Raw genomic sequence first — 27,169 nt, 5'->3', positions numbered from 1 at the left:
ATATACTTGACTCTAAAATAGAATAATCAGATATGGAATATGGATTATATTTGGAAGATAGTGCAATTTGGTCTTGAGAATAAGTTTATTTCATCAATACATACAGTTGAAAAGTACAAATGCACAAAAATGAACTTGATTACCAACCTTATGTTGTATATTTTCAAGTTTTTCTTTATTTTAGGTTTCGGCAGGAACTGGCAGAAATCAGTAAAACAATCAAAGAGAGGAACAAAACAAGAAACCCACCTTATCCATTCCTGGATCCAGAAATTGTGCCAAACTCTATCAGCATTTGAGAAAACTTTTTTTCACTTCAAGTTCTTTTCCATTTGGTTTTTCTATGTACAGTCTTATTTTTAACATGTTGCAAACTTCCATATTTACATGTATTAGATAAGCTGGCTTGTTACAGGCATGCACCACAAAATGGATTACCTCCCTTTAATAGGATAATGAAATTTTATACAGTAAAAAAAATTTGTGAGCCAGTGCCAGCTGGATTAAATCATGCTCTTTATGAACTTTACAATACTAAATTTAGATACAAAGACTTTGTATACAATAAAATTTTATGATTGATTCCTACAAGCGATGGTGCTAAAAGAGCAGTGACTTCAAAATGGTAACTTTTGTGCAGAAGTCACAATACAAGTGCCATAATAATATATCTAAACTGACTTGCCATATTTAGTCTGGTTCCTTATTGCTTTGGTTTTAATCAGATTTTAATGCCACCTTAGGGGACATCCAGGCATGGTTGTTATAGACAAATCCACAAAGTATATTGGACTATGGTTTTAATGATCATGATGACCAAACAGGATTATCTGGGAGCCAGATTAATCTGAAAACTTACGAGCCGAGCTTTAAGAAATGTTCCAAAGAAAGTTAAGCTAATTAATTTAATGAATTAGATTTTTATTATAATCCATCCCAAATTACTGTATATGTAAAAAGCCAGTTTTGTTTGAAATGGAAACATTTATCTCCAGCTCATGGTTCAAAGTAGCATGACTTTCATGCCAGGTTTTCTTTTGTGTCATGGGTTTTGGATCATTCACAAAATCTTAATAGTAAATTGTCTTTATAATTATTTTACAAGACTGAACTGTACTGTTTATTCTCACTTTTACATTTTGTCCAGATGAAAACAACATAGATGCAGGTCTGCCATTGCATAATGTGCTGGTGGATCAGGGTGATTGTTTGTTCTACTGATTCATCACAAAATGCATGTACCCAGATCTGCAATGGTGGTGTATGTGATGGCAGATCTGGATCTATGCAGTTTGTAATTTGATCTAACTTGTAAGAGAGTGTATACAGTACTTGAAATACTTTTTGTTTTTGAGGGTGGTAGTGGGGTTTGGTAAAATTTTGTTTTGGAATTAGGTATAAAAGTGATTTTGTGGAACAACCTATGTTGTAAATTATCATGCTTGGAATAATTCCTGCATATGCTTCAATAAATGTACACCACAGTTTTGGTAAAAACTCTTAAAAAAATGATCTGTTTTTAAGTGCATGAAACTTGATCCTTGCTTGCAGCATGGAATGGAAGCAGTTGCTAAAAATTCACATAGAACATCTGGGCGTACTTGAAACTTATGAACATATCTTGTACAGCGTCTTGTTGCCACTTTTTTGGCTAAATGAGTCTAAAATAAACCATATAGGTGTTTTAGTTTCTGTTTTGGAATTATGGGACACTTCTGAAGGAGGGGTAGGCACAGGACAAAGTTGTTTGCTTGTTGTACCTTACAGTGTTGAGAAAGTTAACATGCATTTCTTTCATTTACATGGATTGTCATTTATTCTTTTTTATTACTCTAAGGAAGACCATGTGCTAAGATTATGTGTGTTTAGGAAATGTACTTGAAATAGCACAACATACAAAAAGAAATTATGGGCTGACCTTCTTGTAATTTACGTCTAAAATAATAGAAAAATAAAAATAGTCATGTAGAGCTGGCAGTCTTTTGAGAGATGCACATCCACTGTAAGGTCTGCCTGTGTGCTAACACAGATCAATCCCCATCAATGAGATGTCTTTCAACCTCCACTTTTTTTACAGCAAGGATTTCCAGTGGAGAAATCTGAGGAATTGTTTTTCTTTAAATTTTGAACTTGGTGCAAAAGAGTGAAACTCTAGAGCAGTCATGAGACAAATTTGAATAATTGCACAAATTCCTTTTCACCATTTGATTGCATTGCATATGATTCGCAGAAGAAAATGGTGTATTAAAATTGATGCTTTGTATAGCTGTAAGCTAAATATGCCTGTTTTGCCCTTATTTGTACAAAATGCTTTGCAGCAGTATGTGTGAAATGTACCTTTGGAAAACCTACAATTTAAAGGATAACAAAACTAAATTCAATTTCAGGTTTTAGAATAATTTAGCTTAATTTACCCTACAAAACCCAGATCAGTTCTCATCATTCAGATATCACAATAAAGGAAAGGTCAAAATGATGGGAATTAGAGAGGATTAAATCTCCCTGATGATCTGCATATTTCTTTTAAATATCATCAATTACCAGCTTGAAAAAAGCAGGGAATACAATTTCATTAAATTTTAAAGTTGTGCAAATGAGCAAAACTTTAGAGTGGAGCCTTATTGGGTGCAGCCAGATTTGGAAAGAATAAACCTCCAATGTGGAGAGTTCTTGACATAGACAAAGGAGGTAACTCTTGTAACTCATGCCCTTTTTAATTATTAGTATTTAATGCATGTCCAGCTGCACACAGCATAGACGCAAATTTGCTGGCCTATATTAGGCCTTTAGATTTTGGAGTCAAAAGGTCAAGGACTGTTGTCACTGACTGTATAGCAACATTTTTAAAGCCTGTTGATTTTGGGGTCAAAATGGTGAGGTCAGGGTCACTGACTGAAGGAAGATTTTTTTCTTCTGCACAAATACTTTTCACTGGTGTTTATAGAGATTGTACATGTTATGCAAGAAAGAAGCATTTTGAATTTTGGCCAGAAGATCAGAAGTCATAATCAACAACAGAAAAGGAAAATGTTTATTGCAGACTTAAACCACTTTGAGCAAGGTTTGTGAAGGGCTTAACATGTATGGAAGAGGCCTAATGATTTTGCAGTCCAGCAAATGTTTGAGTCACTGTGTCAGAAAGAAAAATATATTTTGTAGAAAAACGTTTGCTCCAGAGTAAGTTAATTGACCAATTTTGTGGATGACTGGTCGTTCAGGTAATTAGAAACTTGTCTTACTTGTGTCGACATAGAGGACTAATAATTATGCATGGGGTTCAAAGTACTCGTGTTTTGCCATATCCTCCCAATTTTAAAATTTTTTATAAAATAATGTTATTAGTCTATTTGCAACTATTTCTTGTTTAAAATACTGTGCATTTTGATGCACATGTTTAATATGTCTATTTATTTGAAGACATTTTATATTGTCTTATGTTTATATTGCATTTTGATGAAATTCAATTTTTTTGGACATTGTGCAATGTGTAATTCCATATTTCATTCTTCAGATGATGCATATTCTTCATTAAGAGGTTTCATTCCACCAGTCATTAATTAAATTTATTTAATTTTATTCAGTTTAATTGAATCTAAAGTTCTACGTATCAAAAGGACCAACTTTGCAAGAATACAAAACTGACTTTCAAATAAAAATAACCATGTTACAGACTGTACCAGGTAGATTAAATGAAGTTGTCTCCCTTATTGGAAAAAAATAACTGTTGCTGTATTATGCAAGCTCTGTCGCATTATTTAATGTCTGTAGAAAAGAAATAGAACTGATGCTACCAAAACAAATTTCCATGAATTCTGAGTTGTTTAAGATTTCTTTTAATATGTTGTTATGAATGGTACTAAAAATCAGACACTGAATAATCATACAATAAAAATAAATTTTCATCCCAGTAATGTAATAATTTAATCTGTTTGACAAATTGTGGAAAATGCTCAGATGTTCTTGTTCCAATGAAAAGCATCGTTAATGGCTCATGTACTTCTTTTGGACAATCACTATCACTGAGACTGTGCATAAATTTGGGATAAAGATTGTGTCAGTCAGCCAATCAGAATTGACTTTAATTATATAAGGCCATTTCTGATTGGCTTAAAATAGTATTATCTCCAGCCCAGGTCTTAAATACACAGAAACGTTTCAGGTTTCATGATACATAATTCTGCAATCATGATGGTCGTTTCACAGTAGTTTAGCTTTTTTGCTGTTGTTGTTTTCATTCAAGTTTGTACAAAACCAACTTTGTCCTGTGTATGGTCACATTGCTTAGTTTCTTGTGCTTTTAATCATTTATGGATTTTTGTATTTTTTTAAAACATTTGTTTGAAATCAATAATTGTGTCCATATATTTTCTGCTTTTCAGATTTCGATGAAAGTTTTTTTGTTAAATTGTCAATTTGGAAAGATTGTCCTATTTATAATTAAATGTAACTTTATACAAGTACATGTTCAAATTAAAATTAGTATTTTTCTCCTCTATCCATGAACTGCCTTATTTTGAGAATATTAGGATGATATTCTCCATTGTGTAGTTGATTATGTTTTCTCGAATGTAGGCAGAAAAAAAACATTTGTCATGCATAATCTTCATTACATGCATATTTTTCATTTTATTTTGTAATTTCAGTGCTTGTTCTTATCTTTTTGCATACCGTATACATACATATGCACTTGAGAAGCTCATGTGTATATATCTAGGCAGCTTTTGTTTGTTTTCTCACATGTATAGTGATATGTGGTGGCTCAGTGGATAACTGTTATTAACCTTGTACCCAGGAGATTGCAGATTTGCTGTTGTATCAGACTTGGCTATCATCATTATTGTGTGCCAGTGCAAGACACTCAGATCAGGATGAGTTAGCTGCTGTGGTTTGTCCCTGGTAAAGACATTCAGAACAGCTTGGGTCAATTATTATGATGAGTCCATCGGCATGGTGCTTGGAACAGTTACCATAGTGTGTCCCTGACAAGGTACTTGGAACAGCTTGGGTCAGCTTCCATGGTGTGTCCCAAGGCACGGCATTGAGAACAGCTTGGTTCAGTTACCGTGGTGTCCCTGGGTAAGGTACATGGAAAAGCTGGGGTCAACTGCTATGGTGTGTTCCTAGGCTCGGCACTCAGAACAGCTTGGGTCAGCTTCCATGGTGTCACGCTAAGCATGGCACTCAGAACAGCTTGGTTCAGTTACCATGGTGTGTCCTTAGGCAAGGTACTTGCAACAGTTTTGGTCAGTGGCCATTGTGTATCCTGGGCATGGCATTCAGAAGTGCTTAGGTCAGCTACCATAGTGTGTTCCAGGACATGGCATTTTAATTGATCAGCCTTGGCATAACATAACATATGATGTTAGTCACCAAAACCAACCAGATTAGTAACATAGTATTTACTGGTGAATTTAATGCACTGGGATGCAGTCAGGATAGACTTAAGTAAGTTAGAAGGTATCGGGTCAGAGCCAGTGCTGATGGCTTGCAATCTAAGTTAAAGAAGTGTTCATTGACAGATTAGGCTCCGTATTGTCCAGTTCATTATGTTGTAACCATATATAACTATGGCTTTGTGTACAATGTATTATGTTGTATTCATTGGTAACTATGGCAATATGTACATCTTATTGTGTTGTATTCATTGGTAACTATGGTGGTGTGTAAAACTGATTGTGTTGTATTCTTTGGTAACTATGGTGGTGTGTAAAACTGATTGTGTTGTATTCATTGGTAACTATGGCAGTGTGTACAACATTCGTGAAAAGACTGACGAAGAGTTGAAACTAAGAATTTGTTCATGACATTGAAATCAGACCTGCTAATTGATAACTGATGTTGATTCAGCCTATCCATTGCTTTAAAAAATGTATCTTCTAATTAAAAAACTCATTACAACCTACCTTCAATCAAAGTTACGATGATTACAAGGAAAATGTATTAACAACTGTTTTAGAAGACAAAAGTCCAATGTACATTATTTGGCAATTGTTATTTTGTAAGTGACTGAGTACTAACTTTAGTTACTTGGTTCCTCACCCTTTATGACGAATCGAATGTACATTCTATTGCAGTTGTTATTTCTATAAGTGATTGGGTACCAGCTTGAATCACTTGGTTCTTGACCTTTTATGAAGGTTCCCGTCTCACAAAAGGAATAAGAACCATTTGGCTGACAGTGACAAGGTAGAAATAATAATTGAAGTCTTGTGCATACAGATTTGTTTTTCTCCTAAATTATTAAATTGGTAATCAGCCCAAAATTTGTCTCAGCAAATATTTACTAAGGTACCATTGTTTAAGATAGATAATGGTTATTAGTCATCATGTAGGTAATGATAATTAGGGATCTGTTGATACAGTTTGTATAAAGCTCCAGAATGTCTGTATAACAATAATGTTTGGAAAACTTTACTTTAACTTTGGGATCATTTACCTAAGGGGATGAAAGTAAACGTTTAGGTCAGTTGTAACTTTACTAATAAGTAGGAATGAAGTTTTATTTGACATTGTGCTTATTCTAGGATGTCGGGATACAAATATAGACACATTGTGTTATGAACATTTTAAATTTTACATAATTTACATTTGTACAAAAAACCCATGGATGTTATTAATGCATTGAAACATGACTTTACTGTGATGTGTTATATGATGACATTTGTGATGTACGACAACAGTCATGTACAATTACAGGCATATTTTGTATGACAGCAGTCATGTCATGAAAAATGGCAGTCATGCCATGTAAGTTAACAATCATGTTGTGTAAAACAACAGCCTTGTCATGTGAAATGACATGTGATGTAAGGCAACAGTCATGTCATGTAAGGCAGCAGTCATGTTGTGTAAAACTTCAACCGTGTCATGTAAAATGACATGTCATGTAAGGCAACAGTCATGTCTTGTAAGGCAGCAGTCATGTTGTGTAAAACAACAGCCTTATGATGTAAAATGACATGTCATGCAAGGCAATACTCATGTCATGTTACATGACAGTCATGTAAGAGTAATGTGACAATCATGTCTTGTAGGGCACCAGCAAATGTATAATAGATAGAAAATCAGGGTCATGCAGTGTGTTGGCATCATTGTCATTGTCTAGAAGGACCCATGCCATTGTGCTGGCATCATTGTCATTGTGTAGAAGGACCCATGCCAGTGTGCTGGCATCATTGACAGTTTATAGAATGACTGATGATAGTGTGTTGGCATCATTGTCATTGAGTAGAAGGACCCATGCCAGTATGCTGGCATCATTGATAGTTTTTTAGAATGACCATTGCCAGCGTGCTGGCATCATTATCATTGTGTAGAAGGACCAATGCCAGTGTGCTGACATCACTGACAGTATATAGAAGGATCCTTGCCAGTGTGTTGGCATCATTGCCATTGTATATAATAATTCTTGTCAGTGAGTTGGCATCACTGTCAGTGTGTAGAAGAATCTTTGCAAGTGTGCTGTCATAATTGCCAGCTTATAGAAGAATCCTTGCCAGTGTGTTGGCAACATAGCCATTGTATAGAATAATTCTTGTCAGTGGGTTGGCATCATTGCCATGATTTAGAAGGATCCTTGCCAGTGTGTTAGAATCATTGCCATTGGACAGAAGGGTCCTTTTGTAACATCTTGGCATGAATTTTCAATATTAGTCCTCACTTTTTCATAAGTGAAAATACAGATTTCTGCAAAGTACATGTACTATATAACTAACATGTATAAAAATGTCATTAGAAATAAGCATGATTTTCATTTGCTACATTTGCTTTGCTACAGTTTTCCAGAAAACAATCATTGCATGTTATTACAATTATCAATCATTTTAAAGGCTAAATCAATGACACAATGTGATTTGTTTGGAAGATTCAGCTTTCCATGTATTGTGGATTACATGTTTTTGGTAAATAAAGACTTTTTTTATTAAACTCCTGCTTGTATTTTTCTCTTTTTTTTATTCCATTAACTGTTATATATACATAAATCTATTTCTTGAACATTTGTGTCTTGAATTTCAAAATAATCATAATCAATTAGAGGAAAATATTACTAATATTTTGGTGTCATTAATGTTGTATTTTCAAAATTTTCCTAAGAATGCAAACAATTATTCCTTAGTTTAGCAAAGGCAAATAAGGATGGTATATTAAAAGTAGATTTTGTAATTATTATTATTACTATTATTACTATTATTTTTATTATTATTATTATTATTATTATTAATTATTATTATTATTATTATTATTATAGTATTTTCTTGTTTTTGATGGCACACAGATGGGATATGGAATAATTATATCAATTGTGGGTGCTAAAAATCAAAGGTTAAGATCACCATAACTGAAAAAATGAAAATGCTTTTCCACACAATAATGTCATTTCTGTATTAAATACCTTTCCCAAACTTTGTAGATGTCATTCTTTTTGGTGTAATTAAGAAAGCTGTTGATTTTCCATGAAACAATTAAAAATCAAGGTCCATGTAAAAGAAGGAGGAAAAATGGTATTTGCACAAAATTTCATTTAATCTTGTCAAGAACCAGGTGTTACTGTACTTGTTTATTGTACTGTTCACTGCACTGGTTTCTAAAGGGTGTTCTTACTAAACACACACCATCTGATTCACATACCCACACACCTTATAACGGAAATCCTTTAATATAAGCATGGAGATTCTGGTCTCCAAAAACAGGTGGTCTCTCATTGCAGTGATTGCTCAAGATAGGATTTACTGTATTACAATGCTAATTTCATCCTAATAGAGATGATATAACATATCTTTTAAACTATCATTCGGCTGATATCACTACAAAATACAAAATTTGTGTATTATTGTGATGATATTAATAATAACAACAATAATAATAATAATAGTAATAATAATAATAATAATAATAATAATAATATCAGTGCCAGTAATTAAATGATTAAAAGTAATAGAGAAACTAAGGAAATAAGATGTGTGCTTTTGGTTTTTTTCCCTGTTGCTATTTTATTATTGTTATCAACTAGGAAAAGCTGACTAAAATGAATACTAAACCAGTCCCTGCGTATAATTAAATGCATGTCCATGTTAAACATGTACAAAGAAATTTGCACATATTGACTCATCGGCTTAGAATGGAAATCGTTTTGACCCTTGCAATTGAAACTAATTATGAAGTCCTTCATGTACCCATATGATATTGGGATGAGGCAATAATAATACAGTCGACAATAAACCCTGTCAGCAAGGTCAGAGATTATAGATGGTATTTTTAAACTGATTGATGATTTATTTCACTAATCTGCAAAAATAGTGGTGGGGAGTTTGTATTGGGAAAGGAAGCTTATATTATATATCATACCGATTCACTAATGCATTAGTTTCTTTACAATAACATTTGTTTGTGTTTTAGATGATGGGCTTGACATTTTGGAGTCCAATCTCTCATAGGACCCAAAATATACATAGTTCTCATTGAATTTTACTTATAAGTCCAATTGTTTTGATATGCTTATCCAACAGCTAAATATGTAAATTAGATGGCTTACTCATTGCTGTTTTCCCTTTCAATGTACCTTCTTCTAGGTGCTAAATAGGATTTGCTTTTCTATCGATTTGTCTGTTCATCCTTTATTCCAGGGCTGTAACTCGTATGCATCTATAGAGTCCTAACTTGCAGTATAGGTGCACTTTGAGATAACGATACATTACACACCAAAAGTGTGTCCCTGTGATATATATATATATATATATATATATATATATATATATATATATATATATATATATATATAAATGGAAGATAGTAATTTCAATGGATATTGAACTACAGGTAAACTAACACACATGAACAGATTTTACTAGCTGGAAGATATCAATTTCAATGGATATTGAACTACAGGTATACAAACACACATGAACAGATTTTACTAGCTGGAAGATAGCAATTTTATTGGATATTGAACTACAGATATACAAACACACATGAACAGATTTTACTAGCTGGAAGATAGTAATTTTATTGGATATTGAACTACAGTTATACAAACACATGAACAGATTTTGCTAGCTGGAAGATAGTAATTTTAATGTATATGGAACTACAGGTATACAAAGACACATGAACAGATTTTACTAGCTGGATGATAGTAATTTTGATGGATATTGAATTACGGGAAATATAACACATAATCAGCATGTACATGTTCCAATCTGTTAATAAAGTAAAAGTAAAGTAATAAGATAGCATAGCTATTGTGTGTACTATTTAGCTAAATGTTCAAGGTTACACATGCTGTATATCGGCCCTGTTCAATTCTCTGAAAGCACCCCCCTAAGCCCCCCCCCCCCCCAGGTCATACATAGGCTTCATCAGTTACATTCACTGTGAACTAGTTAAATGTAATGCAGTCTACCTTTTGGTCCTAATGAGTACATTTGTTAATCATTTTAATATACAATTTAGCCATGATGCACCTTATAATTATTTGATTAACAATATATTTTTAATTTTGTCAGATTCATCTAAAGCTAACATATTTTCCAAGAACGTTTCTGTGTCACTATTCTTTAAAAATATGCCAACCTTCTATCAATTAATGAGTAATAAATAAACTAACAAGTACCTTATTTTAATATTAATTAACAGTCCTGTGTAAGGCATAACTGTTAAGCTAGTTAGTTCATAGCTTTCTTACTACTGCAATTTCCCATTGTATTTGACTTGAAGATGATACTCGTGATCTTTCTATCCGTTTCTTGCTTTGTCATTAACTGTCTCATCAACCATTGTGAAGACAATAAATGGGATGTCATGTCCAAGCACTCAGCAGAGGTCATAACACTATTGTTTGAAGAAGATTATGATTACACTGTTTTTCACAACACAGTATTGGTCATACATACCTTGTAAATAAGGTTAAAGGTCATTTTGAAGATTTTATTGTGTATGTCTGGTTGACTTGCACCAGTTTCCCTTTCCAGCAAATTTTCTTTCTATGCTATGTTCTGTCAAATTCAAACTGCCATACCCGTACCTAAACTATCTCTTCAATAACAGTTGATAATGGTGTTAAAGAGACAGGAAAAGTAAGTACTAGGAATACAAGACATTGACAAGCAAAACATTGAGAGAAAATATGCTTAAAACTGATTTGGTACAAGACTGTAGATAGGTTACGAGTATAGGCTAGACGTGGTATAGAGATTAAACGTTATGTGCCAATTATATTTTTGCAATTTTCTGACATTTTTGCACATTGTTGTTTATCCACTCACATTTGAAGGCATTCCCATGCCGATTTGGTATAGTAAATTTGTGCACTGTCTTGCGCATTGCTATGCAGTAAAAATATATAAGTCTAAACTATACATTCAATTTTAAATGTCATCTCTATTTGAGAACATTTCTGGACCACTCATATTTTCCAAAGAAATTATACCCTAGGATCCCGGAACTGTATATACAGTAGTACTGATTACAATGTATAGACAGAATCACTCATACACTACACATAAAAAGTGTAAGGCATTTACTATGTTCCATCAGAGTATATCTAATGTATCTACATTGTCCCATCAGGGTAATATTAAGGTAAATACAATGTTCTATCAGGGGTAATTCAAAAGTATATACAATGTCCTATCAGGGTAATTCGAAGGTATATACAACGTTCTGTCAGGGTAATTCAATATTTACGGTGTTCTTTATGATAAATTTAGTAATATAATCTTCTTAAGAAAATGTCAAAGTCGACCTAGGTCAAGAAGAGGGCTTCATACTCTTGTTTGCTGAGATAATTTATAAATTCCTGCAATAAGGACTGAAACAGAAATCAGACTTATTGTTGTGTTTAGTATTTCATTTGGGCTAGAGTTTGTTTATTCAAATTATTTGCTCACTGAAAATACAAAGTGCTCCTCAATATTTTTCTTGGGCACCGTCTAGAAACGGGAATGGAAAAGAAGAGCTAATCATGATAGTTATCGGCCTGTATCATTGTTGCTAGTGCAGTATAAATTATCAGAGGAAATTGAGCGGCAAACATTACTAGCTTCTTGGTGACGAAGGAAATACTATTCCTTATCCGCAATAGCAAGGCTTTCATACGAATCTAACATGTTTCGCGGCCTTCTGTAATCTTCAGGAAATAGTTAGACGGGATGGGGGACATGTTCTTCACCTTGTTGTATCTGAAATGTCTAGATGAGTTGCTACGGCACTGAGTTAAAAGCAAATGTGCGCATAAAATAGCATATTTGGAGTGCTGCTGCCCTACGTATGAAGATAACCTTAAGTGGCTATCAAATTCTCCAGACAACGCAGCTAAACCGGTAGAGATTATTTTCTGTTAGTCTCGAATGAAACTACAAACTAAATTCTACAAAGTCATATATTATGATCTATGGCAAAATAGAAAGCTTCAATTATATGCTGTCCCTTACCTTGGCGAATAAATAATTCTTCAAACTGATATGTGATTCAACTGGGAATACTACAAGATAGGTTATAACTTTCCATCAAGCATGCCCGCAACGTTTGCGTGAAAGCAAAGCAAGTCGTTTTAGGTTTCGTAAACGTTGGGACGGGTACATTAAGCGTTCACCTCAAAACATTCCCCAGTTGCTGTAAGCAAATTGTGATTCCAACCTTAAATATGGATGCCAACGCTGGAAAGACATTTATAAATGCGATGTAATGGAGAACACTTCACAGGAGTAAGAATTCCTGAATAAACGAGGTCAGTTATGTGCGAGTCATGTCTGGGACTGATAAAGATCACAACCAAAACTGATCGGTGTAAACTTCCTAGGTAAACGCTAGACCCTATCATATCCAAGCAAATATTCCTAATACTTATTCATATTATGACCAAATCACACCCAAACTCAGACTCATATAAGATTGTGTTATCTAACTTAAGTTAAAAACATGGAAATCCGATTCTATAAGTTTCGTGTGTCTGACTTTGAGTATAGTTCCTATTATTGTAATCTTGTGACCGTGTTCTTAGCACCTTCTATCACTTCTAAATGATTCCCAAATGTGTAGGACAGGCAATGCTGAAGATTTATTTGAGAAAAGGTTTGCGCATTGCTCATATCTGATATCTCATTATTATGTCTTTTGGGATATGAGGATGGGTTGTGCTTCTCTTTGATGGACTCTCTTACTTTTGCGTGTTGACGTTTGATTGCCTTTGTGATCAGTGGAGATTGTGATGGCCTAACTTCAACAGGTCTCTTCGGAAAACATTGGCAGATATACCGACAAAGTAGCCAGTTATATGTTTTGTATATTTGTGAGTATCGTCTCAACTTTCAGGACTTATTGTTCAGTGTCCTCTTTATGGATTTCTGTGACTCCTGTGATCGGGAGTCAGTTTTGGCGGCTATACTGTTCTGCATTTAACTGATAATTTCGAATGCTGTCTCTGTGATTAGTATTCGCAGATTCCAGCTGTGTAATTCCGGCAATCTGCGCTGTTGTAACCCATTCGACAATAGACTTAACCATGTTTTGAAGCTGTGCACTAAATATTGAATTCAACAGCTGAGATTTTCAGAAGCTCTTCGATCCATAGTGTTAGAACACTTTTGGATGACGCTGATAAAATCGTGTGTGAGTCCAAATTACCACTAACTCTATTCTTTTCCGTTTTGAGTCTACATTCGGCGATACTAGCTGTATTTCCTTATTTGGCTGCCCCGGTGTAGGTGAGATACCGCTCATAATATATATATATATATATATATATATATATATATATATATATATATATATATATATATATATATATATATATATATATTCAGTTACAAATGCTAATACTGTTACTGAATGTACTGTTTCTGCAACTTTTGTCATTTAATGATCTAAGGACATTTATTAGCAGTACATTAACAAGTATAGAAAAATGCAATAATTAAAAGTTACAATTTTCTTTTTGTATTATATGAACTCTGAAAATATTTCTTTTAGCGGAAAATACAATTAACGTTCAACGAAATGGAACATCTGCGGATGCAACAGGTAAATAATTAAATTAAATTGTTTTGAATTTTACTGTAATAAATATTTAATTAGAGTCGCTTTGATATGTGCATACCCATTGATTCTGGATCACAATTGATTAGTAAAAATTAATTAGCAAATTGGATTTACTCTAAAAATCTGGATAAGAGTGCAACCCTTTTTATCGACTAAAACTTGCTGTAGTATAAAGGCGACTATTAAATGAAGGTGAATTCTGCATGACATGTATGAATTCTATTTTGTTTGGTCTTTGAAAAGATATCTGTCTAATAAAGGTTGTAGTTAGAGCTAATTTCATTCTATGCCATGTAATGCAAACAGTGTACAACTAAATATGTTTGTTGTTAATCTTTTCGGTGATAACCAGACCTATACAATTTTCTTAGTTTGTAGTGATTTATAAGCATCTCAGTACTGAGTCACTGATTCTGTGGTATGCAAGCTCGTTCATTTTCAGTCCAATGACTTTTCGAAGATCCGTATATCCTAATATTGACTCAATAACCTGGAATTATAATTTATTAAAAGAAACTGATACATTGATGTCTTATGTAACAGCACAGCAAATACAAATGACAGTATTAAACATGCTTAAACTGTGATTTTATTTTATGGATGAAACATTAGTACTGCTTCACCATATTATATAGAGTTTAGAGTGATCAACCTCTCTTACGGTTCCATACATATAGCTGTCTATTTGTGACGTCTCTGGCAAGTAAACACGAATACAAATTTAGTTATTATTAAGTAATAAAAAGCAGAAGAAATCTGAAGGCTCAATGTTCTTAATGTATTGAACATTGAACATATAAGCACATTCAGCGGTTATATTTTGTTATGTCTCAGATCTAGATATGAGTGCGGTAATTTTAGTGAAGAAGCTTTGCGTAAAAAAACCCCTCGAATATGAACATGCGTTTGTCATGCAAGGAGACGGACGAAAAACATTATGCTATGACATATATGATTAGATGTATCATTATAACGGAATTTCAAATGTTGATACCGACGACGACCATTCTACTTAAGGCAGTCAGTGAAAGCAATATGTCTCAAATATTAACTTTAATTAATGTCCCCTTAGTGATTTACTTCAAATACTAAGAAATAGTTTTATTCTGCGGTGCGGAGAAATATTATACAATGTAACATCTGTTTCATTCACAGTGAATATAAGTATTTTATAGCATTTGCCTATGTTCGTTTCTAAGAACAGCCATTCTATTAGTCCTCATCGGCGAGAGTACATTGAGTGGCACTCCAAAAATCAAACGATATACACTTTGTGACCAGTAATATACATCATCACACATTTTTTAAGGGTGATATTGTTATAAAAGGTTGTAACGGAAGGTTCCACAGTTCTCTTAGCACAACTTGGCATCATGCTGGTGCATATAACTGTGAATGAAAATCAAAAAAAAAATAAATAAATCAAGCACCCAATTTACAACAAAACTATGAAACAAATTAAACAAAATGATTACAATGAGAAATGAATTGCAATACATTTTATACACTACGACATCCCTATCCTTCATAATGTTATGTTCAGACGATTCAGCAAACATTAATTGTAAGCTATAATGTATAGTGATACTTAAACACAATCACAATTACAGGAAATTGACACACAAATCTCAAGGCAAGACCAAATACCATCCCTTTGTATCTTGACAGAACAATAATTACAGTGTTAATAAGTAGGATTCATGTTGCAGAGATTACGACGTTTAACTTTAAATTGAAACGTTTTTAATTCGAATCTGGGTAGTGAAAAAAAGCTATATCACTTGAGAACAATTGTTTGTAACCATTCTGGAGACCATATTTATCATCCGAATTTTGTATAACGTGAAAGGTTGGCGCTTATCCTGTCAAGATCTTAGACGAGTTTTAAAATATGCGAGAATTATTGATATTAAAAAGATATATCGTCATTATGATTTTTTCGCTCCGTTACCAATTGAGCTCTTGCGTTCAAGATCGAATACCAGCCAAAATACGTTTTAAAGAAATGTTTGTATGAATAATATAATTGTTAATGTTTCAGGATCAATACTGTATTGAAGCAAGATGATTAGCAATGCACTGAGCGTTTAAGACGTTATAATTTTATGTTGACAATACTAATTTATTGAAAGTAATGGACAATTTTCAATAAAGATGTTAAATTACGACTAAGTGATTCGAGATCGATTATATCATGTTCAACTGTTGTAGTGTCTATAACTTAGAATAACATGAACGGTAGAGATTTCCTGGAGTGCCTTTCCTTTGGTGAAAGTTTTTCTTCTCCTTTATAACGTTGAACCCGATCACGTACGTTAAAATTGTCGATTAGCCTATTACAGACGTTTGTGGATATATGGCCACTACAATTTGTAGATGAATCGTTTTGCTTTATTTAGTGAACATTCTGACAATGACACAAACACACACACAATATATATATATATATATATATATATATATATATATATATATATATAATACAGACCAGTACAGTGAGTGCCCCAATCTGCCTATACCTGTCGCAGTCGGAACTGTTGGAGTTGTCAGTCTTATTATATGTTGTTTAATATGGATTCGGCGCAAAATCACAAGTGGTATGGAAACAGGTATAAACTAAGTGTAGCCGTAGTTATTTCTATTGTATTGCTTACTAATATATTTCAGTTTGCTTTCCTACTGTTAACATTTGCTTTAACACGGTTGTTTATGGTTGTTACTGGAATTCAAATTAAGTACAACATGTTCAATATAAAATGTTCCATGTTTAAATACATTGATTACGTTCATTTAGTAAAAATAAGCATTCACATTGCTTTGGAATTTACCGACGGTAAGTTCCTAAATAAAATAAATCTTTCGATATAAACACAATTGTTAAGCATACAGAATAAATAAGTTAGTTACCTTACGTTCTCTATTGCGAATACGAAAGAGTTTAAAAGTGTAAGTTAATTTATTCTCACACAAAACACACACAAAAACATAGATTGCTCAGCAACGTATGCAGTTAGGAATATGATTTGATAGAATTGTCTCCATCACGCTTTCAATTTTGTTTTCCTAGACCAATGTCATGCACATGTGGAATGTGATTCTGATTTATATCTTACTCCTATTGGAGTAGAGACACCTCTGCCGATTCCTTTGATGAACGATGGATGTTCAAATAATTTCAATACGGCACAGAGTGGACAAGTTGACTCCAGCATGCTGTTATTACATAGAACCCCAAATATGTGTATGGATGGATATGAAATGGTCATGTCAAATAATGATGATCGTCAAGGTACGTTTGATAATGAGGGGCCATTTGTAAAGGAAACATATGTGAATGGAGCAAAACTGTTAACATGCCTATGCAGGACACATCTGGGTATTTAACAGTGCCGGGTGTGACGGATACATCCGTTTGAAATATATTCATTTCATACCTTAAGTGTTTTTAGTCACAGTTATTATGATATCAAACGTGAATTTACCATTGCCAGTGGCATGATGTTAATATATTTGTGTTGCATTCATATATGAGAGGGAAAGTAATTAAGATTAAATGATTATTCTAACCAATCAGGATTCTCGTTTTTAATGTGTCAGTAGTGCACAGAGAGACTGCTTCGGAGATAGATGCATTACGTTATGGAATTATGTGAGTGCTGTTATCTTTTGATATGGCGTAAATATAACAACGTCAAATTATAGCTTGAAAATCCAGATGGCATTACGGTGTGGTCTGTTTTATTTCAGCCCGTTCATAAACATGGTTTGAGTAGATACACTCAATATGGTGGGACCATGGCAATGAATATATCGACATATATCTCACAGGTTGGATGTAAGAAAAGCATCTACGTGAAAGTGAACATAGAAGTAATTATTAGACTTTGTGTGCAACTTATACAAATGCTGGTGTCCGACCGAATATGGAAGATATTAAAATTAAACAATAATAGTAGCAAAAATAAAACACAGTAAAAGTGTCCTTTGCGATTGGTACACTTCTACCAAATATTAAAAACCAATGAAACGATATTGAAAAGAAAGGATTAAAGAACCAAATGGCAGACGCCATTCGATTTAATATAAATGGTTTAATACATACACTAATAAAATCACAGTACACTCTAATTCATCATTAACATTACTAAAACAACAACAACAACAAAACAATATTCGTAGGATTCATATATATTTACGTTAATACAAATTTGTAACTCACAATCAGAGAAATGACTTAAAACAGAACATAAATCGCTACATTTTTGGATTTACATACAGGCGTGGTTTCGTTTTTTTAGGGTTAAATGCTATATTGCAGCACATTATAGGCTATGCATGGCAGTCATTATATTCTGATGGAGGTAAAGCGCGAAAAAAAAAAAACATATCAAGAACCACCGACTCACTGGAAGTTTTCTCACATACAAACTCCGGTCGGCTCGAACAAACGTTGACAGAAGAGAGTTGTGAGTGGTCTGTCAAGGTGAGGCTTAGACCACACGACCACCTGGGGCTTCGTCATGTGCGGAGTTGGTGACTGAAATTGACATATAACAGGCAGTTATAACATGATATGTATTCTCCGAAAGTGTTAAATAAAATAAAATATTACGCATAATGAAACAAACACGTTTAAATGTTTGCCATCAATTTCAAAAAGAGTGTGTTCAAAATTAATGAAGAAAGGCCTTATATATATATATATATATATATATATATATATATATATATATATATATATATATATATATATATATATATATATATTTATTTATTATAGGACTTTTTGATCTGTTATTGTATGCAATGTGATGAAAGTTGACAGTCACATGAAATGGGATAAGATCCTTACATAATCGGAATTATATATAGAATATGTGAAAGTAGATATTCTATTTCGGTCTGTTTTGACTGTTTTATATATTTAACTTGCACTATGTGCTTGACCTTTGTCAGTAATTGAGGGTAGATGATTGGCCTATCTGACCGTTTTCATGTTTTATGTCATATGTGAAACGTATTAATGAGTTGTTTACTGATATTTGAGGTGAAGTTGTAGGCGTATTTTCGAACTTAGTATATTCTGCAAGCAAACTTGTTACCCACATCTCGGTTATTTAATTGTGCCTCATGTCCTTGTATCAGGTTGTGGTAAAGAAAATGATTCATCCCTTTCTTAAAATCAGTCAGTTAAATAATTTACAGTTGTGCTCAAATATAATTTTCGAGTTATCATCTCACGATGTGTTTCAGTTTCTAAACGGTAAACCGAGTGATATGTTGGTGAACACGCACATCTTTGTAAGTAGAGACAAACTGAATAAGTCATTTAGTACCTTAAAGTAGGTCTGAACATCGTTATAAATAATGTTATGACGGTGTTTTAAGATGGCCGTGACAATGAGGTGGCTATACAAGGACATTCTTCTTTTTGAATTCTTTCATGGTGATAAAACAGTACAGTTTCTTATTTTATTACTATGATCTTTAATGTTTATTTTTAAGATACATAGATCATACACATATTTTGTGATTTATTTACATAATTGTGTTTGTTGACGTCGTTGTAGAGTTCTAATTAGAGCTTGAAAATTTGTGGCATCCATTTTAGTTTTATTTGATGCCAGGCTTATAGCTTTAATGACGTTATTTCCATCTGTTTAATCAGTAAAGTGCTTACATTCAGTTTGCAATATATGTTCCAGAATTTTATATTGATTCGTTGCCTCGGTTGCGATAACATAATGAGTTCCCTTGCGTTTTTTAATCAGGGTTGTTTGCTTGAAAGTTTATCATGTATGTCAATAGTGTCGCTAGCAAATCCTTTGTATTTGTATATTAAGTATGTCAATGGGTGTTACGAATCCATGGTCTTAACCTATGTAACAGAACAAAGTAAAACCATTAAGTTTAGTAAAATTCAACAGAATAATTGATTTGCATACTCTCTCTGTCTCTCTTGTCACTCGTAGTTTACTTTCCCTCACGTTCCTCTGAAGTGGAAGCTTTTCAAATTCCTATTGCACCTTTTTGTTAGCTGTACTTCCTTTTTGATAATCTCTAACATTTTCATTGAAGATTTAAAACAATGTTCACTATATTAAATGGCATTGGGAATGCTTGTTGATTTCAAAAAAGAATATATGAAATTAAAATTGATACTAGGTGCTACGAAAATTGCGAAAGAAAGCAAATTAAAATTTATGAAGACATTGTTTAAATATCTCTGAAATATTTTAAAGAAATTCAGATCCTGGACGAGAGGCAAATTTATGTTACTTATCTATGGTCTTTAATTAAATAGTGAAAACAAAGGGTTTTGTAAAACTGGACACACAATTTATTTCCATAGAGTAGCACATGCAAATTTAAAGAGATCTTATCGTATTGTTAATTAAATCCCAAATAATTCTAAATATTCTATCGCAGGTCTAAAAATATAGAATGCTCTGAATAAATTCAAAGAATCTTGAATGTGCTGATGTACCAAACGTGTTTATGTATCACAACGATTTAATATGGAATGTCTTTGAATGATTAGCATTGTTTTAGTTCAAAAGTTAATGAGAACTGTGTAATTCCAAAGAATAATTAAATCAGTATTTCCTCTAAAATTATAATTGTGCAGAAGGCAAAGTATTTCCAAAAACTGATATTAAGAAAGGAATGAACTATATTGCTTTTCAGAAACTTATATTAAAACCTAACACATAATATAAAATCTATGATGCGATCATGAGTTCGCTTCCAGAATATTCTAAAATCAAAAGGCCAGCATCAACATGTTTACATAGTCTCAAAGTTCAACCAACAAAGAGAAAAGTTAACTATCTAAACATTTATTTACAAGTGGCCAGTAGCTTGATCTCTAACTTACAATCATTAAGATAAGCAAACAATGTAGATATGCGTATATTCTTTTATTTCTGCTGGTTTCATTCATTTCAAACTATTTTGAACAATTGCCTCAATTCCTCTTGAACAGTTCTAGTAGCTATTCATTTTACTATTTTAGCAAAAGAATATACAGCTGACATCTCCGAACCGCATTCATAACATGCGATTGTTATCATTTATTAGTTGCATTATCTCAAACAATTTGACACATAGCAGCCAATTGGTGAAATTGTAGCGGTGATATTGATATTTAAGCACGATGCTAACAGCTGATTATTTCATTATCCATTAAATTCATAACATGTCGATCACAAACATGAACACTCACTAGTCAAGACAGTTAAAAAACCTCTGCCACTGTATAAGTCAATGAACTACTTATGTGAATTGATCTAGTGATATGGTATTGAAGGCAGTCAGACAACAATGACAATGTATTTTCACGCGGATAAATATGTCACCTCCTGGAGATAAGAGCTTTGTCATACACAAAATCATGAACCAACCCATATCAGGTTAGTGTAGTATATAATTTGAATGTGTCTTATGTACTTGATTTAAAATTTGACATAGTATGCAGGAGAGCACTCACAAACAATACGCTTAATCTGATCATTTTCGAATGCGTGTTCCAGTCAGAGATGTATAATAAAGAACGTATGTATGTTGTTTCTATCAGAGGTGCTGAAAAATATGTTGTCCTTCATACTAATCGATACTGTGCATGGAGAGATGAACAGACTGATTAACGGATGTTACTGGAATCATAAGTTATATACTTTGTATCCAAATTACCTTAATACCAAGGTACTGTATAAAACTGTATAAATTGTAATAAAATAAGTGATGTGCTATAGAACCTTTATGAAAATATAATTGTATGCATGACTGTTGGTCTCTACATTATTATTTCACTGACTCAGTTTTCATTAGAGACTCGTATTTTCTTTTATCCTGTTGTACATATAAAATTGTTATGAGCATGCATGTCATTTTTCAGGTTATTTAAATAACTTAATTGTTAATTTAAATTACAAAGACGTCATCCATTTTTTCAAAACAATCTGTGTCTGGAGAAGAATACAGGAAATTAAAAACTAGTTGCACATATTTATCAGCGTGTTTGTGTTTATTATTATTATTATTATTATTATCATTACACACACACACACACACACACACACACACATATATATATATATATATATATATATATATATATATATAGAGAGAGAGAGAGAGAGAGAGAGAGAGAGACATAGAAGTAAGCGTTTTATTTCTTCAGCCTTATAGAGCTAAATCTATGTAGATCTATATATATTCATTCCACGGTGTTGTTGATACAAACAGTTCTCAATTAAAGGACAAGTGTTGCATGTTTAGAAGGAGTAACTTTAAAATTTTGTGTTGAGGATCAATTTTCTTCCAATAGAGAAAGTACACACAATGGAACTTCTAAAATATTTATTTTTGGGCTTTTTGAGATACATAGCTGTATCGAAAACGACACATTTGTAAACAGTGCATTAGCACAATTCATTTGCTTAGGTGAGGCGAACAGTTTAATCTATTGCTGTCCTTACACATGTAGAATTTATGTTGTGCATGCATAGCTGCTTAGGACGTAGTTATAGAGACAAAAACAAAGCAGCACGCGTAGAAGTGAAAACACATGATAATAGTGTCCGCCAGGTACACCAAAACATATTATCGTGTATATATCCGGAACTTGCATTGCACATACGGCTAGGTTCTCAATACTTTATAAATGCATGAATAGTTCCTTTGAATAAAGAATAATAAATGAACCGTACATTCAAGTCATCTATATGTAACCGATTCCCAAGATTCACAGTAATCTTTATTATATGCTCATTTTTTCCCCGTTTACTGTACATTGTCAGAATCGTGCGGTATTACCCGATAGTGAACCAGCGCGCCAATACACATATAGCATTCACGTGCATAAAGGAACTACTTTTTATTGTAAACAAACACTGGACGCAGACGCCAGCACTTTTGATTTGTAAACAAATCATATACATTTGCGTAAGAGGCGCTTAACGTTGTGGTTGTTTAAATTTGTTTCTGAATGAACTAAAACAGAAGGTTCGTGGACTGCCACATACCAGCTGATTTGGCACATTCCTCGTTGATACAATGTTTCGGATTTAGGCTAGCTACATTATACAACAGACGCAAGAAAATGTCCTTACAAATAAAATAAAAGTGACAAGTCATATACTGTCTTCTTTGGCTGGTGATAAGAATGGCAAGAAAATATACTTACAGTTTTACATCCTGACTTACCTGAAAATGTACTTTCTTAGTTCTGCAAATCCGAATTACATGAGCCATGTCATAGGTTCTCAATCTTGATTACACATTTCAAACTTGTACTGTAATTTCGATGAAAATGCAATTACATCCTCCTTACTGCACTCAAAATGAAATTGGCATTACATTCCATAGCGTCCTTTTGATAATTGTTGTTGTTGTTGTTGTTGTGGGGTTTAACGCCATTTTTCAGCACAATAGGCTATACATGGCGGCCAGTATTAATGGCGGAGGAAGAACCCGGAAAACCCCGGAAAGAACCACCGACCCACGAGAAGCTACTGGCAAGCTTTCTCACATGCCCACATTGGCTGAATCTTAGACTCGAACCGCCGCAGACAGAGGTGAGATGGCAGTGATCCGTAACGAAGAGCGCTTTAGACCACTCGGCCACTCGGGGTCCCTTTGATAATTGCAATTCAAAGACTTCATATTGTTCCCACATTATGATTTCAAACATTCAATGACAGAAACAGAAACACATTTGCACATGTCAGCACGCTTCGTCCTAGCTTATCCAATCCCATGTATTTCATGTTGATTTGTGACATACAAATCCAGTCCATAATCACGAAATTTCGTAGAATCGAAACAAATACAAAAATCTATTCATTCCAGATCAAATGGAAAAAGTTGTTGCAATGCCCGTTCATTCACAATATGACTCCAAATTTCAATTTTAACTAGACATGACCTTTTTTTCGAAAGTTATGTCGCGCGCGCGACTAAGTTCAAATTATGTGCGCATTTATAATGTTGCTGTTGTGTAATGATGAATATGCGCTTGTGCATTTAGTTTGGAATACGGTATACATTCATTTACGTTGTTTCTTGTAGTGTATTTTGTTTGTATAATTAAGCCTTAGGTATAATAAAAAAATGAGCATATAATAAAAAGGTTACTGCATTTGTATGGGAAAATAGAAACTCGTTTTGTCGGATGGATATACTGCACTCCCATGGTCGTGCAGTATTACATCCCCAAAACTCGTTCATATTTTCCCATACAAATGCAGTAACCTATAAATACAGTAAAATTATCAACAACTTAGATTATGATAAGATTAGACTCTAGTCTGTTGTCATTCTCTGTATCATCGACCGTTGTCAAACCAATACATCGAATATTACGTGCACGCTTTCGGTATAGGTCATAACACTATTGTTTGTTAATGTTGGTACCTGATATTTTTCATGAAACAGTATTGCTCATATACTATATTTAGAAGAGTGTATAGTGTATAGTGGATTTTCTGCCCGCGCAGTTGTGTTATGAACTTAATATAAGTATAATTTCTCTCTAGTAACAGCTGAAAAGAATGTTATTGAACTGAAAAGTAAGGGACGTATTTGGAATACATGTGGTTGAGAAACCAATATTGAGGGTGAATATGTTTAAATGGGGATAATCGCAAGATTATTGATTTAAGTGTTGCAAGTTGTAGCCCACCTTGTGAGGGTGGGTTAATTGGCGGATTGTACCTTCTTACAAGATGCCTCTTTATTCGGATCTCGTGATCTAGTTGTTGCCCGGATCCAGTAAATATTAGTATAAAGTGTGGAACTTATAGGTGGAATAAATATAGATCTGAGCAGATATATAGCACAGAATGACACGAGCTCTCGCATATGAAAACGACAATTTATTCATTTACATAAACAATTGTGACAACACAATACATTAAGAAGATACACTTCTTTTTGAAATAAATCTTTCACCGAATTCAAACACAAATATATTTATATAAATAAGCTATCTGTTTAAATGATATACTTGGTTGATCATGGAATCGAGTGAATAATCGAAGTAATTGCCTTGTACAACTTCATAATTCCTGTTCACTCCAACGTCGCGGTAGTTGTTTCTCTCGTTTTCTCGGCTCTTTTGTTTTTCTCCTCCATCCTCCCTACTGTCTCGCCTCTTTCCTGCCCTCAAACTTTGTGTGGGTAGGTGGATACGTAAGCATGTAAATATGTAGATACTTGTGTCAGTAGATACGTGGATACGTCACTGAATACTACAGTGGAGCTATGTACCCCTTTAAAATAAACAGAGAAGTAACCTAAATTTTATGTCGGTTATTCTACTGTGAATCAATCATTACTCCCCACTCGTTATGGTCAGATATCGTTCTATCGTAATTCAGACAGATACCAAGGCTCTCTAGTCAGTTAAACATGGCAGATCATAACAAACCTAGTTTCATAAGATTAATGTACTTGCTAATGGCTATTCGATCCCGACTCACATTAAAAGCACACGAGACATAGCAGTTCTATTCATGTTTCAATTACACAAATGAATGAATGGAATTCATTATATGCCTTAACTACGCTATTTTCAGCGAATACACAAATTCAAGTCTTTTTCATGCATGACATCATGTAAGATCTTTATATACAAACGAATTATCGTAACTCATATCAACTAAGGAATTGCATGAAATCTTATGATATCCGATTCCTATACAAACAAGACAACTTCAACAAATTCTTCAAGCTTATATAAAGAAGATTATTGTTCGAATTCAGATGAACTCAAACACTATTATACTGATATGAAGAAAATTGATCAACGAAATTAAACAAATAAATTCATGCAAATATAAGCAAATAAATTCATGCAAGTCATAACACTGGTATCAACAAATTACATGAAATTGACGCAAATACATCTTGCTTGAATCTTTGTTCGCTTATACGACCAGAAGTGTGTCCGTTGCCTTTTCAGACATCCGTCCCCTTTGATAAATGTTTAACGAGAAAATTGCTTCCAAATTCTGTCCCGGATTCCCTTATAATTTCACTCTTGCAGGAAAAATGCAGACTAATTAGATTTTTCGATGGGGGTAATATTTAAAGCCCAAGGAATTTTGTGTGGGAAGTACTCCTCTTATATAGCGTATCCAATCAGAGTGAACATTTTTTATCGCCTTTTCTAACTAGGCGCCACAATTGGAATCATCCTGGCCCCTACGTTTCCCGAATAACTGTTTTGGAGAATTTCAATTCTGACAGTTAAGATATTAAATCGAAGTTAACCGTCCCTTTTTTAGTTGTCTAAGGGCTATGTAAATGAAGACTTAATTAAAAATAACTTCCTCTCTTGACACAGAGATTAGAAATCATTGCAGTATAGCGATTTAACAAGCGCCTGTCCCCATAAATCTATTTAATTTTTCTCTGCCCCAAGTTAATGCGCTTTCCATAGATCGACATAAATCCTTACACAAGTAGTTTATTGACTGTTAGTATAGAGCAAAACATATTGTTTGCAATTAATACTTAACAAAATCTTATTTTTTAAGCACCCAATGTCCCTGTCTTATATATAAATACTCGGAAAGAGTATAAAATATATAATTATTTCCATCAACATGTTTAAATCTCAAATTACAAATATACGCTTGACTGTAAAAACTAAAACTGAAAAAGGGAGATGAGAGACACTATGGCTGTAAAGAAATACTCAGTGACAGAGAAAAAAGTTACAGCATGAGGAGGCAAACGAGTTTTACAATAGAAGAATTAACGGCTCTTTGGAATCGAAAACCAGTGAATAATTTTCAACTTACTCATATAAAAAGGCATGTGTAGTTGAAAACGATTAACACAACCCCATATAACATGATGTGGATGCAATTAAATTACAATGAAAGTAGAAAATGGGTTGGTGCGATACTAAAACTAGTTGAGAATACAATAATATTTATCAATGATGAAGCAGGAAAGAGACATATTAAAGTTACAAATAACGCTTGTTCTTTAGCTGATAACATATACCGCCGGAAAGAAAGCCTTCTTTACAAACAGACTAAAGGATACAATTTCAAAATAAAAACCTATCTTTCTAAAAGCTACCTTCTACCATTATTAAGGAAATATTTAAAATTAGGAAAAC

At 33.4% G+C, this 27,169-nt stretch overlaps 1 protein-coding gene across 3 annotated transcripts in view; it reads left to right on the top strand.

Moving 5' to 3' along the window:
- LOC149796766 (allene oxide synthase-lipoxygenase protein-like) overlaps window positions 1-7,930 on the top strand; it is a 175,918-nt gene extending 167,988 nt beyond the window's left edge. For all 3 annotated transcript variants that reach the window (XM_089961422.1, XM_089961424.1, XM_089961423.1), the window contains exon 15: window positions 185-7,930. In XM_089961422.1, the coding sequence (XP_089817548.1) occupies window positions 185-299 (115 nt within the window). In that variant the 3' untranslated portion in view covers window positions 300-7,930. The remainder of the gene's footprint in view (window positions 1-184) is intronic.
- Window positions 7,931-27,169: the final 19,239 nt, after the last annotated feature.

This window comes from Sinohyriopsis cumingii, chromosome 6 (genome assembly GCF_028554795.1).
Source record: "Sinohyriopsis cumingii isolate HCF-2022 chromosome 6, ASM2855479v2, whole genome shotgun sequence".
Lineage (NCBI taxonomy): Eukaryota > Metazoa > Mollusca > Bivalvia > Unionida > Unionidae > Sinohyriopsis > Sinohyriopsis cumingii.
This window is presented reverse-complemented; position numbering and strand designations above follow the sequence as displayed.